The 17455-nt window shown below is 42.6% G+C and overlaps 1 protein-coding gene across 17 annotated transcripts in view; it reads left to right on the top strand.

The window, feature by feature from the left end:
- ABLIM1 (actin binding LIM protein 1) overlaps positions 1-17455 on the top strand; it is an 899845-nt gene that overhangs the window by 820324 nt on the left and 62066 nt on the right. For 10 of the 17 annotated variants that reach the window (XR_015295979.1, XM_086922894.1, XM_086922895.1 and 7 more), the window contains 4 exons: positions 4526-4561; positions 6473-6602; positions 13128-13250; positions 17384-17398. Coding sequence is in view for 15 of the 17 variants with exons in the window: in XM_086922894.1 (XP_086779020.1) it covers positions 4526-4561; positions 6473-6602; positions 13128-13250; positions 17384-17398 (304 nt within the window). In the remaining 2 variants the exon portion in view is untranslated. The remainder of the gene's footprint in view (positions 1-4525; positions 4562-6472; positions 6603-13127; positions 13251-17383; positions 17399-17455) is intronic. The other 7 variants (XR_015295980.1, XM_086922883.1, XM_086922885.1 and 4 more) reach the window with 2 other exon arrangements.

The following is a 17455-nucleotide window of genomic DNA, read 5'->3' as shown; positions in this document are numbered from 1 at the left end:
TCACGCGTCGGAAAACCTTCTGATTTATTTGTGTACGCACCAGATGGAAAAACAAAAAATACCGTTCATCCACAAGCACTCGAATAAATAAACAGAATTAAAACAACACTTTAAAATGTTTTCCATATTAAAGATGCCACTGCTAGTAAGTGTTCATCATCTCGGAGGGCTGTTATTAAGTAGACCATCTTAAAGTTCAAGGAAGATTGTCTGCCCAAAATAAAGCCATTTTGATCATGAGTAAGGCTCCCTGTTTTCCATTTTTACAGATTTTTACAGATAAATACAGACAAAAAACAATGTGTTTTCTGTCTGCATTTATTTTTAACTGTTTATAAATACAGAAAATTGTGCTTCTTTTAACCCCATGCATGCTGATGACGGCCCCCAGCCGTCATGCACTACAGTGCTCATGTGCTGATGACGGCTGGGGGCCGTCATGACCACACCTGCGCTTGGAATGTCCAGCACAGGAGCAGAATCGCGGCAGCATGGAAGGGGTTAAGTGACTCTCCCTGCTGTTTTTAATGAATTGTAGGCCAGCAGCTGAGCATATGAACCGCATGGGAAATTAAAAAACAGAACGAAATGTCTTTAAATAACAGCATATGTCATCACACATTTCTGGTATAATGCTAGAATTTACCAGTGGTAGTATTGTTGTGTAATATTTGATAGCTTAAATAGCTAAACCACGACTCACATCAAACTACGAGTGTGCTTCAATCTATATATATAAAAACTAAAGTATGTCTGTCTGTTTGTCCTTTATGCATTACTACACCATTCATCCGATCGGCATGAAACTTTGGAAGTTGTTGAGTACACTCCCGCGAAGGTTTCTGACAAAAAAAAAAAAAAAAAAATTGGCTAAAAGTTGAGTACACTCCCGCGAAGGTTTCTGGCAAAAAAAAAAAAAAAGAATAATGTGTTAAATATAGGGCCCCTGGACCCTCATAAACTTTCCAATACTGAACGTTTACAATTTCCGGTGCGACTCGCTTTTGCAATTACTATCAACAAAGCACAAGGACAATCGCTGCAAGTGTGTGGACTAGATTTGGAGAATCCGTGCTTCTCACATGGACAACAGTATGTGGCCAGCTCACGCGTCGGTAAACCTTCTGATTTATTTGTGTACGCACCAGATGGAAAAACAAAAAATATCGTTTATCCACAAGCACTCGAATAAATAAACAGAATTAAAACAACACTTTAAAATGTTTTCCATATTAAAATTAATAAGTTTCAATAAAAATGACAATGTAAATTGAATGTTATCACAACAAGTTTCCTTAAATTTCCTTTCTACTGAAAACGCAGCAACGCATGACGGGTAAGCTAGTTAGTTAAATAAATATAGAAATGTACAGTTTTTTAAATTCATTTATGAGCAAAAGACAAAATTAATATGGATACATACAGATAAAGCGGCCCAAAAATAAATATGGATAGATACAGATGGAAATGTTAAAAAATAAATACCATAAAACCGGGAGTCCTAATCATGAGCTAAGACAGAGAGCAAGAGCAACAATCTGTTAGCTAGCAGCTTCCCTAGGATTTTATAGTGTATATTCATCAAAGAGAGTGGTCTCTTCAAAGTCCTATCAAAACTATCATAGCCTAATTTCAGAAGCACTACTAGAATCTCTGTCATTTGTGGGAGCATAAGTAAAGTTTTAGCCTGGATATAGACCTCCAAGAGCTGAGAAGTCAGCAGTATTTTGTACATTGAGTAAAATGTGTGTTGGCAGGCCATCCAACCCTGGCTGCTGACTCCTAGTCATCACTTCCATAGCTTGCCTAGTTTCAGCCAGGGCCAGTGTTGCCTCTAGATCAATTCATTGATCTTCTGGTGAAATGGGGAGAGCCTGATGTCCTGAGAACTTCAGTAAATGCGCCCTATATCTTACTTGGTAACGCATCCAAAGAAGTGTAATGGTTAACAAAATGTCATTGATGTTGTCTGTGCATAGTGCACACTCCTGGTTATCTCCTCACAGCATTGCCACTGAACTCTGTGGCACCTCCGTGGTGAGGAAGCTTGCTAACAACCTGCCTGATCTATCACCCTCTCAGAGATGCTTGGCTGTGAAATCCTTATAAAGAAATCAGTTCAATTCATGTTTGATCATCTTGTACCTTTCCATACAGGGTAGTAATCTATTACTGCTCTTAATGTCAACCCCAGAATCCCTCAGAAGAGTACGCATGACAGTCTCTGTCTTGCATGCTTCCTTCCCTAGCAGCACTCGAGCCCCAATTACTATCCTGATACACACACCCTGAATCACTAGCTTTAACACTTCAGTCAGCACGCTCTCTGATGTACCATAATTTTCCCTACAATAGTCCACATTGGCATCCCCCACAGACCCCTAAAAGGCTGCATCTCACAGATAGCGCTTCCACCTTAAGTTTCCATGGGGTGTGCTAATAGGCAATAAACTCCGCCCAGGTTAACTAAGAGCAGCCAGTGGGCTGTTATTATTTTGCATGCGTCCTGAGCTTCAGCAACGAGTCCCATAATCAGAGAAGTTTCCGGGTCATCTCTGTTGCCACTAATCACCTATGTGCTGCCTCCTAAGCCACTGGTGACAGTCAAGCCCAATGATTCATGGAGTGCCTCCACTGCTGCGGCGACCCTCTCAGCTTGTGCAGAGTAGCAGAAGATCTTTCAACCTTTGGTGTTTTTCTCCTTTGTTGCGGAGTAGATCTCAATCTGTTCTGGGATGGCCAGTAGGTAGGGCTCCCAGAGTTTGTCAGAGTTTCAGCCCATTTCCATGCTGCCGATGTATCAGTGAAGATGTGAGACTTCCCATTGTACAAGATTTTCAGGTCCTCTTGGAACGATAACATACTTGAGGTGTAACTCAGGGTGTCGTTTCTTAACTTTCAGGGGCTTATAATGCATTGGCAATGTTTGCGCCCGGCACACCTTTCAAAAGGTGCCCCGACTGCAAACAATGCCACAGCACCCTATTATGATCTATACGCTGCCCCCCAGGGCATCTGCAAACTCAAACTGCTCTGGGGGCAGAACATACATGTGAAAACACTGAGCAGCTGCTCTGTGTTTTTACAGTGATTACAGTGCAGGCGGCACCTGGCTGCACTTTCAAAGAGGATTAAAGATCCCCTTGCAGGCTGCAAGGGGATGTCTGGGGGGTCCATGGGACCCCATTTACCCCCTGCAGAGGGCTACTATCAGGAGGCGCAGTGCACCACCTCTTTAATGGTGCACTGTCAGTGCGCCTCCTGAGGTCTTCTTTGACTCTGTGCCCGCATCTGTAATATGGCGTGAGCGCAGAGTCAAAAGAATTCTCTCATACACTGGACGCTGGGGATCACGGTTCGATCCCCGGCTCTGGCGGCAGGGGTCTGCCCAGCACCATTTGACTCTGGGCAATAGCTCGCTTAATCTTCCCGATGGCCCCCAGCGCCTTGACACCTTCGGGTAATTGTTTGCGCTTTACAAATACTGGACATTTACATTGACATTTGCATAGTAAATGAGGGAACACCCTCTGAAGGTATCGCTGGTGCATGCTATCGGTATTGTAGAAGGGGACGCACAAGCGTCTGCACCCCTCTATAATACTAAGGTGTCCTGGGGCAAGCAAAGCGGGCACAAACGCATGTTGCGCCCTCGGGGAAACTTTTTTACGCGCCCCGGGGCTTCTTCTGTAATACGATGCCAGATCTGCTCGCCTCTACCAGTCTTTTGGGGCCAGTGGCCTGTCAGCGGGCGATGAGGTGTTTGGTTAGGCCTGTCCTTTGCTGCATAAAATATACCTCCAACCTCTGGAGTCCATATTTGCTTTCAGTTACTTCCAGAGAGTTACAGGAATGTACTAAAATGATCTCCGTGTATCAAGCCAACCTCCTTCCTCACGCTGAACTGGAATCCGCAGCATGAAATGGAAACTAGCAATGTGCTGTCCTAACCTGAGGTTTAGCGTGGCTTCCCACATCCATGAAGCAAAACAGATTCCGTGTTTCCTGTTGGCCAAGAGGCCTAGCCACTTATAGCAAAGTGTAATCTAAAAATGTACTGATGTCTGTCTCTGAACGTGTCCTGCTGTCTGAATTACAACGTACGATGTGCCGCATTGGGCAAGGCCAGCGAGTTAACTGCTCCCACTGTGGAGATCAGGGTGCAACTTGTACGTCACGTGCTTCAGAACCTGATAGGGCTGAACGGAACCAATACAATTACTAACAACGAGGTGGAAATAAACCTTATTATTTAACGGCCAATAAATATTACAGCGGCGGTGTGAGATATATATATTATAATAATACTCACCACTTGATTTTCAATTAAAGATGCCTATCCCTTTTTCCAGTTTTTCTCTCGAAAGCGCCTTCGGGCCACACTACCTTTGGGGTGGGGTATTTTTATTGAGCGCGAGAGTCTTGTGCTCGTGCTCATCATCATGGGTGTACACGCACGCACGCATTGAGGCGCTCGCGCACCCTTCTGTACTCACGTCATATTGTTTCTTTTCGTGTCTTGCAGTCTCCTAGGACCCTCTCGCCCACACCATCTGCAGAGGTAAGTGTTTTGTGTTGCCTGGCTGATTTTCTTGTGGCTTAAGGATTTTGCAACTTAATTGGGGTTTTCATTCTGATGATGATTATTAAAATGACGGTTTGTAACCCAGTGTAATTTTTTTTATTTAATAACAAATCAATGATGTTGAACAAACCTAAGTGATGTACACAGTTCAGTTTACACCACCGCAGATGCGCAGACTAAATAAACACGGAGTGGTATTTCTTTACACACATCTGGGCGTGTGACGTATTAGAAGTTTGCGCTGTGGAGAGCTGTAGTGAAGAATCAACACGTAGGTAAGAAGCAAGTAGATTTAATGAAGGTAGATGACAACTTAACATCCACAAGCAGAAGAGAGTAGTTGTTACAGCAAGATCCAACAGCAGAATTTAATGAAGGTAGATGACAACTTAACATCCACAAGCAGAAGAGAGTAGTTGTTACAGCAAGATCCAACAGCAGAATGGTCCGCTGACACGCAAGCATTCTACATGACACATAATGGTTCCAGAAATGACATCATGTAGGAATACAACAAGAGCCTCGGGCGACTTTCACTATCAATCATACATTGTTAACCTCTGCTAACTGGGGGTCTATAAGAACACATTTCCGAACCAACTGCCCACATTCAACCAAACGTCTGTTATACTGGCCATCTCGTTTGTCACTGTGTGCTTTAGTTAGCTCCTTGATCTAACAACATTGGATCTGTCTAGAACTAAGCTCCATTTCAGGATTACGTGCTCTAAGCCCGATTCACGAAGGACTTGGGGAAAGTATCTGGCATGTACTCCTACATTTCACACTTTCCGATTTAAATAGTAGTCTCAAAACTTTCCAAGAGTGCTGTTCTTAAGTTTTGCAACTCTTACATTTGTAGGCGTATTTTCACAAGCAAGGAGAAATGCAAATGTGCAATTGCATATTCACCTTTTTTTATTTACCCAAGAAGAAAATATTTTACCCGTGGAGGTTCCCTTTACCCTCAAACCCCATTAAATATGAGTGTTTCCTCCTCATCCTCATCAAAACACACATTCGTGTCCTTTACAGAAGTGCATTTGTAAGTGTTTAATCTACAAGAACTGTCTGCAAGGGTATTTCACCATCGACATATTTACGAGTTTGTGGGTGTTCAACCAGTTTTGTCTTTTGGTCTACTCAGAAACGCTAATCCCACTGACTCAATTTGCAGATATCATTTTGAGCTTAACATTCTATGATTCCTGATCTTGTGAATAAGTATTGCAAATCTCCTCTCACAAATGAATTATTTATCTCAGCTAAGAGTCACACATTGAATAGTTGATCATTTACAGTTATTTTTATTGTTATTGTTCATTGGCACGCATACATGGCATGCAGCATAGACATACTTGCTTCCGTATGTTGGTTTTTGTGATTGTGTTGCTGATACGCTGCAGACTTGATGACTGTGGTTGTGTTCACCTGTTTCTTTCAGATTATGGCTGAGTTTAAGTGCTCGTGAATACTGTGATTGGTGGTACTGTAGATGTGCTGATGTATTTCTTGGTAAATGTTGCTATGTTTTACATGGATGCGAGTAAGAGTCATTTGGATGCCACAGATTTGTTGATCATGGTTGCCTCACTGTGTCTTTTGGACACTGGTGTTGTGTTGGCTGCAGTTGTATTGACGTGTCTTCTGAACACTGCTATTATGTTGACGTGGCTCTTGGACCCTGCAGTGTTCCTTGGAAACTGTTGGTTTGATGGCAACCAATGATTGGCACGTGTCTTAGACACTGTGGCTTGTATGATTGTGGTTGTGTAGATGGATTGCTTGCATACTGAGGTTGTACTTTCTTTTCCTTGGAATGCCGCAGTTCTGTTAACTTCGACTGGATTGGAGTGTCTTTACTGTGACCGCTCTCTGCCTTTCCAGGGTTACCCAGATTTACGTGACCGTGTGCTGCACAGATCCACCAGCCAGGGCTCCATCGGTTCCCCAGGGTACAGTCGTCACAACTACACACCTACGGTGTCACGCTCTCCGCAGCACTTCCACAGACCTGGTAAGAGCATGTACTCCTCCTTTCCACAGTGCTCACTCTTATCGCTGGCACAGCTATCTTGTGCCAGAGACTTTCAATGGGGTTTACAGGTCTGAACTTGATCTCCATTGGTCACCGTGTTTTAATATGAAGTTACAAATTGGGCAAGACTAAGAGACGCGGGGGCGGGGGACTGATCTATGATGAATTTAGAAGTCTTCATGCATTTTGAACTGATGTGTGACTGACCCAGCCAGGCCTGGCAGACTTTTAGGGGTACCAAAGGACCAGCAGAGAAATGTACACATTTCCTAAGACTCTGTTCCATTTAATCTAATGGGAAGAAACTTCTACGTTAATTGTCCAGAAGCCTAGAGTGCCAATGCTGCCAGTTATCAGGAATTCAGTATGGTCAACACAGCTGCATAAAAATGTGCCAGCGTTACTTCTTAATACTGATTTGCAAATGTATTTTTCTCTAATTTTAAATCTGGTAATGATTGCTATGCATTTCCTGTCTGTTAATTACAGTGTAGATAAAGGACATCAACGAACAAGTAATAACCACCTTTCTTTTACGCCGTTATTGATTCAGTAAGGTCACAATCGGCATTGTCCAAGCAGAGTATGTTTTAGTAGAATAATATAAGGGACTACATCTATGATCCAAAATGCTGCCCAAAGGAATTTGCTTTATGCCACCATACTGCAACATCAACACTGTTTGTTTGCATCTTTGCATTTAGCAAAGTGGGCAACCGTCATCCAGGAAAAAATATATTTTTCTTGGGTTTTTCAATGTCGTGTAACTCCATACGCAACTCGAATTCTGTACACGACCATCATTACAATGCCTCAGCCTTTGAGGCACTGCAAACATCCCTGTACATGGAAATGTGGGAGGCGCTGTCCCCGTGCAGGTTTTTCATCTATTACACCACTCCTACAATTCCTGCACATTCACTACTGTAGCAATATCACCGTTAACATATATAGGTTACTATATTATTACTGCCATTTCAGTACATCGGCTACTGTGGTATTACCGCAATTCCTATAAACTGCACTGCCACCCTTCCTCTACACTGGCCACAGTATGGCTACCTCAATTCATGTGCACAATCAACGGTATTACTACTGTTTATCAGGGGCGGCTGGTGGATTTTGAAAGAGGTGGGGCGTGCTAGGGCATGTTCTGAGCCCCCCCCCCCCCCCCCCCACCCCCCAAATCACCAGAAACGTGCTGAAACCATTGCCACTTAAAGCGCCATAACACATCAACATCAACCACCTCGGTGTGAACTCATACAACACTTACCCAAGTCAAAGGACATGCAATTAATTCCCGACTGGTGTCATGCAGTCAGCAGCCCACACTAAATTAAGGCCTAGTGCAGAATCTTCCAACGCGCCTCACACCTCGGCAGAAATGAAGCCCTGAGCCCCAGCGGACCAGTGTGGAGACAGAGCTACTCCGGAATGCGCTTCAAGAAAAAAATAGCCCAGTTTATTCTTAATTAAAACTGTGCTTGACTTGATATTGAGAAAAGAAAAACGTTTTATTTATGCTAAAAAACGGCTGCTAAAGCTGTTCTGAATAAAGCGGACACAACAAAAGCCTAATCCACACTCGACCGAAAGAGTATATTATGTTCCACACATTATACTCGTTCACTTACCTTGAAAGCTTGTGCCTGGTTAAGTCCCAACTGTCCAATCTCGTCTGGTCGGTGTCAGTCCTGGGTAATGAACCGCCAACACGGTACACGACGCACACCTGCTTCTTTCTGATTATCTCGACTCTGAAATGAAATCGGAACTGCCTAGACCAACTCTTCCACAGCTCACGCGTCCACCGTCCAACATCCAATCAGGAGGCTTAAACACAGTACAAACATGAAGGGAGTCCTTCAGTTGTTGCCACCCACTTTACTCTATGTAGGCCAGCCCTGCCCCATACCATTTATTTCTATGGCGCTGTGCTGAATACGCCTGGGCCACAGAATTAGCGCCCCGTGTACAAGTTAACCATTACCGCTTCTACCAGCCACTCTTACCATGCTGACAACACTCTCTCCTCGTGTGTACCTCAAGGGCGAGCGATAGCCTTCGCCCCCAGCCAGCACATGCGTACGAGGACTTGTCTCGCTCCGACCTCAGTTCTCATTTAAAGCAACAGAATCGTAATCGGTCCGCATTACAAGTAGCACGAAGCAGCCAGAGAGCACTTTATTTAAAGCTGCTTCGTGCTGTAGATTCATTTTCTCTTTCCTCTCGGATGCTAGGTAGGGCAACGCCCCTTTCGCTCCTTATATCCAGCCGCCAGTGCTGTTTATGTTACTGGGACCCATGCACAATACCACTATGCCTGGACTAGGGCATTGCCCCACAAACATGCCTGTTCGTGGACCACTGGCACTACCACCACTCCTGTACATTGGCCACAAAACTACACAACATTTGTTTTCTTCTTTTCAGTTTAGGAAGGAACCATGTGTACTTTTATTGGCCCCTGCACCATCCAAAACTAAATATTACTCTATGTTTGGGCTACCAAATAATGTGGGATGTGATTCTCTTTGGGGGATTCTCAGGACCTGTCACTCAAGGGCCTGCGCCAATGTGCACTTTGTATGACACAAAGCAGATTTTGCACAATTTTGACACTAACAAATTATGAAGATTATGGCCATGATTTCCTCCTGGATTTATGTATTATCAGTTGACCACAAAAACAACAAACTGTTTACAATGATGCAAAAAGAGCTGCACACCCTCTTCCCTCAGGTATTTCTTTCTACGTTCAGGCGATTTCTCAAAAGTCCTTTTCAGTTTCTTGTTCCACTGCAAGCACAATTGGAATTGGAAAGGAATCCATAGCCCTAGGATTAGAAAGCCATAATATCACCTAAGATGAGTGGGTAGGTGTGATAAAGGGAATCTGGAGACTTCAGTATATTCAATCGGAAAGTTTATTCCAAAGGTAAAACTCCACACGGACACGGAGCGTCCAATCAGCGGCAAGCCAACGGTTACAATGGCCAACCGAAGATCAGGCGTCCATGCACGGGAAACAATGCATTCATAAGATAACAAGTTTATCCACGGGCTGCGGCTCGTGTAAATCACGAGCCGAGCCCCGTAAAACAGAACGGTCATACGCCGCGTGAAACATCACGCGGTGTATGACACACAAGTAATACATTACAGTAGGTGACTGTAGATGAGTTCTTTCTGGTGGCTACCTTTGTGGTTGTGTGGCACCATCACTACTATTGTATCAAGGGCATTACCACTTAACCAAATGCATAAATCCTAGGACAATCACTCTTCCTTGCTTGATTTAAGAATTCTAGCTTAATGCAGGGTGTCAGACCCCCAGGGGTTCAGAGCACAGAACATGAAAAGCCCAAGTTAGTGGAGATTGCGTATAACGGGAATGTCATTTTTATAGATCTGGTGGCCTCCCAACTGGATCTCATTACTCTGGATATGACAGGCTCACATTGGATGTCAGAGCTATTCTACTTTCCTGACCTACAACAGATACAGCCCACCAGCTGTTAGTGGCCTTTTCTGAAATGGTAGCATGATCCCCAAATCCAAATCATTGACTACCCAAATTGACTATTGATTTGCTTCCCACTTTGCATTTGAAAGCTCTAAACAATCTCAAGGGACTTTCTATCACAGATAACTATTGCATAAACTACACATGTTCCCCCATTGGAGATCTTTACGGCTGCACCTTGGAAGGACTCTTAATCAACTTCATCTCCAGGTTTATTTTCACATAAAATGAAGCTCAGTGCTCGCCATTCAAGGGGAATCAATATTTGTTGTAAACATTAAAGGCAGTGCAAAAAATAAATATTTACACGCAGTAATAGAAACAATGTTAAGCAAAAGCTACAAGTACGGATCGAGTTTTCCATACTTAGCCAAAGGATTGATCTCTGTGCTTCCCAAAGAATACGCACAGAGACAAAGCACAGGAGTAAACCTTAAGTTCAGAGACCAGTGGTTGCCCAGGGACATTTAAATACAAACTCTTAAAGGGCGCTCCTAACTCATGCAGAACTTTGTTGCGTGTTCTGGCGATGTTGATGACAATTTGTGGCAGAAAGACAACAGAGAGCGTAGTGTGCCTTTGTTGAAGCTGTTATAATCAATGGGTCAGCCTTGTTCACTTTTTGCGATACACGGTCTGAGCTCAGCATAGGATGCATAATTCCATTGCTGAATCATTCTGACACAGCATTGTGAATGATGAATTCCTAAGTGTTTGCCATATTTTAAGTTTCAGGAATCTTCGAAAGTGTTAATTAAAAATACCCTGGTGGATGGCGTTCGCACAGTGCATGTGGGCGTATACCAAATGTTACCCAGCAGTGGCAAAGCCCGAAGTTATCCCAAGTGAACAATCCCCCTTGGTTAGGTGTAACTGATGTATACCAATTCACAAAGGCATCAATTCGATCTTCAGAATCAAGTTTAATATTCACTGTTATCTATATACTCACACCAATTATCAGCTACGAGGACTGCCACCCACAGTCAAAATCCATGTTACCACAGTCCATATTTGTGGGGCAGAGAAACTCACCTAAATCCTATTCGAAGCTACCACAGCTGCTTGTGTGCATGGAGTTCCAGGTACCTCCAACTATGCACACCTCTGCCCACTACCTCTATACATCCCAGGGTGGATAATAACTCCAGGGCTGGCAGCCATTTTCCTTTGACAAGGTCATATCCTTGCTATAATTTAAATACTGCTGATTTGCATGTTTATGGAAGAACAAGGGAAGAAACGCCAGTGTCACAGTAACTTGTTATGTTAGATATTTGAGACATATCAATCCAGTCTCCTTCACCTTTTGATCCGCTCTTAATTGGGTACGGCGTTAGCCAAGACCTTTTGTTAATACAAATAAACATACTATACGTACTTAGAGGCTTTCAGTATGTCCTCTTCATCCATTGGTCTGCTGTAGTGTCATTTACACTTTGCCACTGCCCTCTGCAGCATACAGAATGGGCGACAAGCTTAGTCCCCTTCAGTCATTGGCTTACCTGATTCTGAGTGACAGCATTATGCTCTTGCACATTGTGAATAATGCACAAAGGTGGTCTCTTTCAGTGCTAAAGACCACTGGTGCTTTGTGTGTTTTTACACAAAATATACTTGTCTATATTGACTATTAGACAATGTTTGTTTTCTTACAATGTGTGCTTTTATACAAAAAAAAACACAAAATAAACTTTGGCAAAGCCAAAAGGTCAGCAGCCCAAACCACGTATACTGACTTTGTGAATGCTTCCTCTCTTGATGATTGCAGATGATGCTTTTAGGTTTACTCATTGCTATATTTTGTCCTAACGGTTGAGGCTCATGGGAAAGAGTGTGCAGACAGACACATATAGACCACTTCAGTTCTTTTTAAAGTTGCACCAAAAGTATTTGCACAATTGAACATTATGGTGCCCCATGGAAAGAAGAGTACTCGCAGAACAAATGCTACGATGAAAGCTATTCTTTCCAGATCTTCAGCTGATAAGTCTGCACCACATGCAATGGATGTATGAAGCTTTGGGGAGACCCAATACAGGAAGATAACAAGTACATTTTTCAGACTTTTATGGTGGTTGTCTGACTGAGACAGATACATATTGTAAAATGGAATACCAATGTGAATGTATTGTTCAATAGAAGAACGTTAACAAACAAAAATATGCAGTTGAATACATCAATCGTAGGCAGACACAACTTCCATCTTCTGTATATTGTGAACCCAAAACGTATCCAATCACAGGATATTTCCCTTGCTTCTTAAAAACGTATTTTTGACAGATGTGGAGGTGCACATAAATCCTGCCTGTTTTACAGCCTGAGGGCCCTTGTCCATACAAATACTCCTGTACCCCTGTTAGAATCCTCTGAGAACCCCACACATGCAAAATGTATCCTGCATATAAAAGATCATTCCTCTCCCACGAGTCTCTATGTTGGGTGCACATTTTTTCAGCAATTTCTCCAAGTGGCTTCAAAAAGTATTCCCTTCCTCCTTTCAATGGGTAAAAAAACATGCAAATTATGTGTGAAACCCTAAATAATATCCAAACATGCATCTCTTAAGGGAGGGCGAAGTGTAATCCTCATATTACTGAGTGGTGTCACTTAACGCTGTCCCTTGTCCTCTGAAATTTCTGCTTTGCATGAAAAGCAATGGATTATAACATGAAGCTCAAATGCTTATTTACTTTAACTGTGATAACGTCAGACTGAATATTGAACATTGCTACATGTTTGAAATGTCCATGAGCTTTGCTTGAAGTTAATGTATCCCTGGACTTTTTTAACCTTTCTTTCTTCCTGCTTTTCAGCCTGCTAATTGTCAATGCTCTTTTACTTTGACTCCCCTTTTCCACCTCCCATATGTTTTGGTTTCATTTTTCTCTCTTTTCATTGATTTCTTTTTCTTTTCTTTCTGTTTTTACCCTTTCCCTCTCATCCCACCCCTCCATGTTTCCTCTCTGCCGCAGAGCTGCTCTCTCCTGGTGTGCAGCGGGTATCACACCTGCGCACTAGCAGTTTCAGCTCCACCCACAGTGACTCTCGCCCTAACTCCCCCTTTCGACACCACCACTACATCCCCCATGTTAAAGGTAAGGAGACGGGCCTCTGTAACTAGCACACATAATACAGGGAGATTTGTTAGCGTTTACAGAAAGGCTAATTGGGTAGATCTCCCAGAAGTAGCCCTGTAGCTGTCAGCATGTCTTCACACTGTGCCATTACACTGGTGGGCATTTTTGAAATGATGTAACATCTTTGTCCAGAAGAGCTATGTCATTTCCTGATGCCCTCTCTGGAGAATCCGGAAGTATATTACATATTATGAATGGGCCCAGACACTATCCTCTTGCTGAGATAAATAAAACTCTGCTGTCTTTCAAGTGTTAAACATCACATATAAAAAGAAAAATAATCCTTCATTTCGAATTCTCAATGGTTCTTTTGAATTTCTCTTCATTTAAACATATCATCTTTTTCCAAATTTACAGCACAGCAGTTCTTTAGGATAAATTACAGAAATAGAAGCGCCATGCATTAAACAAGTTCATTTATGCAAAAACAACAAGTAGAGAAATTACAGGCGAAGAATCTTGGGCTTGGATGTAGCTCAACACAGAGAAATATGTGACGGCGCTTCCAGATTCCAGATTCAACTCTTGCCAACTTCATTTATCAGCCCACACACAACAAAGAAAGGCCCAATTGCTCTGCGTTGGGAGGCAGTCATCTTCTTCAGCCATATATGTGTCCAATGCCCCCATGCCCGTGCACAAGCAATGACTGTGGTGACATCTGCATTGTGGTTCCAGCCTTCCAAACTAAACCCCTCTCTATCTCATGTGCAGGAATGTCAATAGTTGTTGGGGTCCAGGTCAACATGTTGCAGCAGGCACCTTCGTAGGGAAAGGACGAATTTCCAAATGTCCTGCAAATAAAGAGAATACATTGCAGATCCTGCATCTCGGGCACCATCTAATGCTTTTAGTCTTGTTTACTGCCTTGCCAGTAACAAATAGAGCAGCTGTGCTGTAAGATCTATAAATACAGTTTGTAGCACAAGCACAAGGCCTGGGCAGTAATGACACCTCTGTCCTCCAAATGTCCACAACAGACAGTGATGGAGTAAAAATTTCCCATCTCTGGCATCGTACAGATGAATAGATGCACACAGTTTGGTGTAACAATTTATCTACGCCACTGCAGGTCACCGCCAGCTAGATGTAAGCCAAACCAGATATAGGGGGCCTGCACACAAGCACACTCAGTCGAGTCTGCTCCTTTGTGTGACCTTTCAGGTTCAACCCAGTATTACAGATGTAACCTTCAATCTGACAAATGCTGGCTTAATGGATAAAGGTGAACCCAAGCCAATAGCATTCCATACAAGCTGGCTCTAATGCATGCAGCCACTAACAAGCAAATGGGGAAAAACTAGTCACATTAGCACAGCAAACTTACACCAAGTTCTTCTTGTTATAGTTCACAGTAGTCTTTTCTTTTTATTGTTCTCCGTGTTCCAAGTAAACTAGCCAACATATTTCCACACAGACACTCGAAATTGACATTAGCTCGCAAACACGTGAAACCATACTAGAGCCTTTCAAATATTTACTGCTAAAGTCCTGAACCGTTATGACACACCGTGTCTGTACAGTTAATAACTTATGACACAGAAAGCAGTTTTTTATAATACTGAATAACTCATCTGGAAGATTCCTCATACACAAAACTTCAATTAAATCAAAGCCCTGATAAAGTTGCGGCAAAAAAGCACCAGACGAAATACGTGGTGGCTAGTGTTATTGGAACACAGAGAACAACAAACATAAAGAATACTGTGAACTTTAATAGAAAGACTTGGTGGTTCTTTGGTGTGCTTACAAGACTTGTTACTTTTTATTTATACTGTTGAGATTCGTCCTGATTCTGGAAAGCATGGGTGGCTGGTCTCTTCTCTTGTTGAAGCACCTGTGATAATATGTTTGGAATATTATTTCAAAACTGTGGGATAAAGAGTGTGTCAACGCAACTCTGTCACCCAAGTAACTAATAGTAGTAGCATAATGGCACACGGGCATTTCAGTGACATGTCAAACCACTCATATAGCTGCCTTGTGATTTATGATCTTGCCTTGAGGTTCGCTTGATACAGTTATAGGACCTTGCTGCATCTTTACCTTTTGCATACTCTTTAAATATGCATACTTTATTTACATATTGTAATTTTGGGCCTGGGTTTCACCTCTGAAAAGCGGACAGCTGAATTACTGAAATCTTTGTCACAAAGTACAAATAATCATGCTCCACCCTCCAGTGTAATATGTAATATACAGAGACGGCCACCTCCATCCCACACCATATTGGTGCCTCAAATGTCTTATGATATGAATTTGAACACTGATCAAAGAAAAAGACAAGAATATTGTAGTTTTCTTTGCGTGACTGAGATTTTCCATTGGCGCCCAGGAGTTTGGAGGGTAACTTGAGATAGACCTTGTACCATTCCTGCTCCTCCAGGGAAGTTAATGGGAGTGCAGAGCTGGCAATGTTTGAATACAGGAGGCAAAATGTCAGAGTAAAATGTTACTGTGAAGAAAGTCTGAACCCCCATCCCTTTAGAAACACAGCCATGTTTTGTCACAACAATAAGGCTTTTGAAGCGTGCAAACATTTTGCTAGTGTTCAGCTTGCAAAATCTGTACACGCACACACAGGTGCCATGTTGTGTCTTGCGTCCTTGTGTGTTGCATGCTAGGAATGCGAGTGCCAATAACCTAGTGTTTGTTAACTTGCAAGACCAAGATCAAAAAGACTGCATTGTGCCAGAGTGCAGGTCAGGTGTTTTCATTGCCTCCTTCTGTCAATGCTTTCCACTTTGCTTCCTTCTCCCTGCAGTAAAAAGATGCATCTTGCAGGCCTGACCAACAGAAAAGTGTGTCAGTCCTTTCTAAAGAACAGAAAGTAAAGCATTGTGAATGGTGCATCACGTTCAGAACATGTAACAGACATTCCTCCATGTCTCTCTCCCTCTTCCTGCAACCACATGGAGAGAGTTCCTGGATTACAGGTCTTGGTATAACTGTGTAAGAGCAACAGGCATACAATACTAGGTGCACTATCGGTGTTGCAAAACTCCAACTGCTCAAAAATGCACATCCAAAGCATCCGCAACATGGCCTGATGCGTATAATGTAGAACCAACTTCACCCGCCTCCTAAAGCAAAAGATAAGCTGACACTAAACTCTAAATCAGGCCCTGAGTCGGGGTTTAATTAAATGATATATTTTAGGCTATAATATTTCGTTATAGTTTTCTATATTTCATCTAGCAAGTGAATAATGTCAGAAAATGAATACAAGTGAATATGAACAGATCTGCAGTGATATTTACCAAACATGAAAACCAGTTCTATATGTGTGCCCCTGTAACAAACTATAGAAAACAATCATTGTTGAACCTGGCAGTAATCTTCATAGTCCAAAAATGTGGTCTCTCCTACCAGCCATTACGCATGCGGAAACTGAAATTACTGGATCAATTACTGCAAATTATGCTGGATTCTGGGCACTTTTTCCATTCATATTTTTCATCTGCTCCCATCAGTTAAAATATGTAAGCACAACAGTATTTGGTTTTACTGGTTGGAATTTTTCACCCTCTAAAACTTGTAAATTTGGGTCAGTAATGAAAAAAAAACATGTGAAATTACTACTGCACACAACTTGGAATGAGGGCCAAGGAGTTTAGACACCTTATTGTGATTGAAAAACAGATTGGTGTATAAGTGACATACCAAGAATCATGCAGCGCTTAACATCTAGTTGTGCTGTATGTGAATCTGTTTCAGTCTGAACCTGTTGCATGTTGCTTGTTTGTTGGCTGCGGCCTGAGCAGGATGTCCTCCAGGAGGTAGCGTGATATTGGTGTATGTGAGTGTCATTTGAGAGACTGCTTGCTGTATTTATGTTGCTTGAATATGTGTGTTACTGGTAATGCATTACAAGTGGAAGATTTATACCTATCAGAATGTGGGATACTTCTCTCATATGAGTGATCTGGTTATTTCCATGGCATCTGCGTGGCTGCTGCATGTCCACCCATGCACAACACCAGTAACGCTAGCCAAACCTGCATGCGACATCCTCCATTTCATCTCCTGTTTCTGTTCCATCCCTGATCTACTCCGTATCTTTACGTTTGTTCTTTTGCTGTTCCTTGCAGGATTCTTTTTCATAGGTATGTGACTTCCCTCCCATCCTACACTTCCATTGCTTTGGCATGCTCTTTGGTCTC

The sequence above is a fragment of the Lissotriton vulgaris genome, chromosome 5, assembly GCF_964263255.1.
Source record: "Lissotriton vulgaris chromosome 5, aLisVul1.2, whole genome shotgun sequence".
NCBI lineage: Eukaryota > Metazoa > Chordata > Amphibia > Caudata > Salamandridae > Lissotriton > Lissotriton vulgaris.
This window is presented reverse-complemented; position numbering and strand designations above follow the sequence as displayed.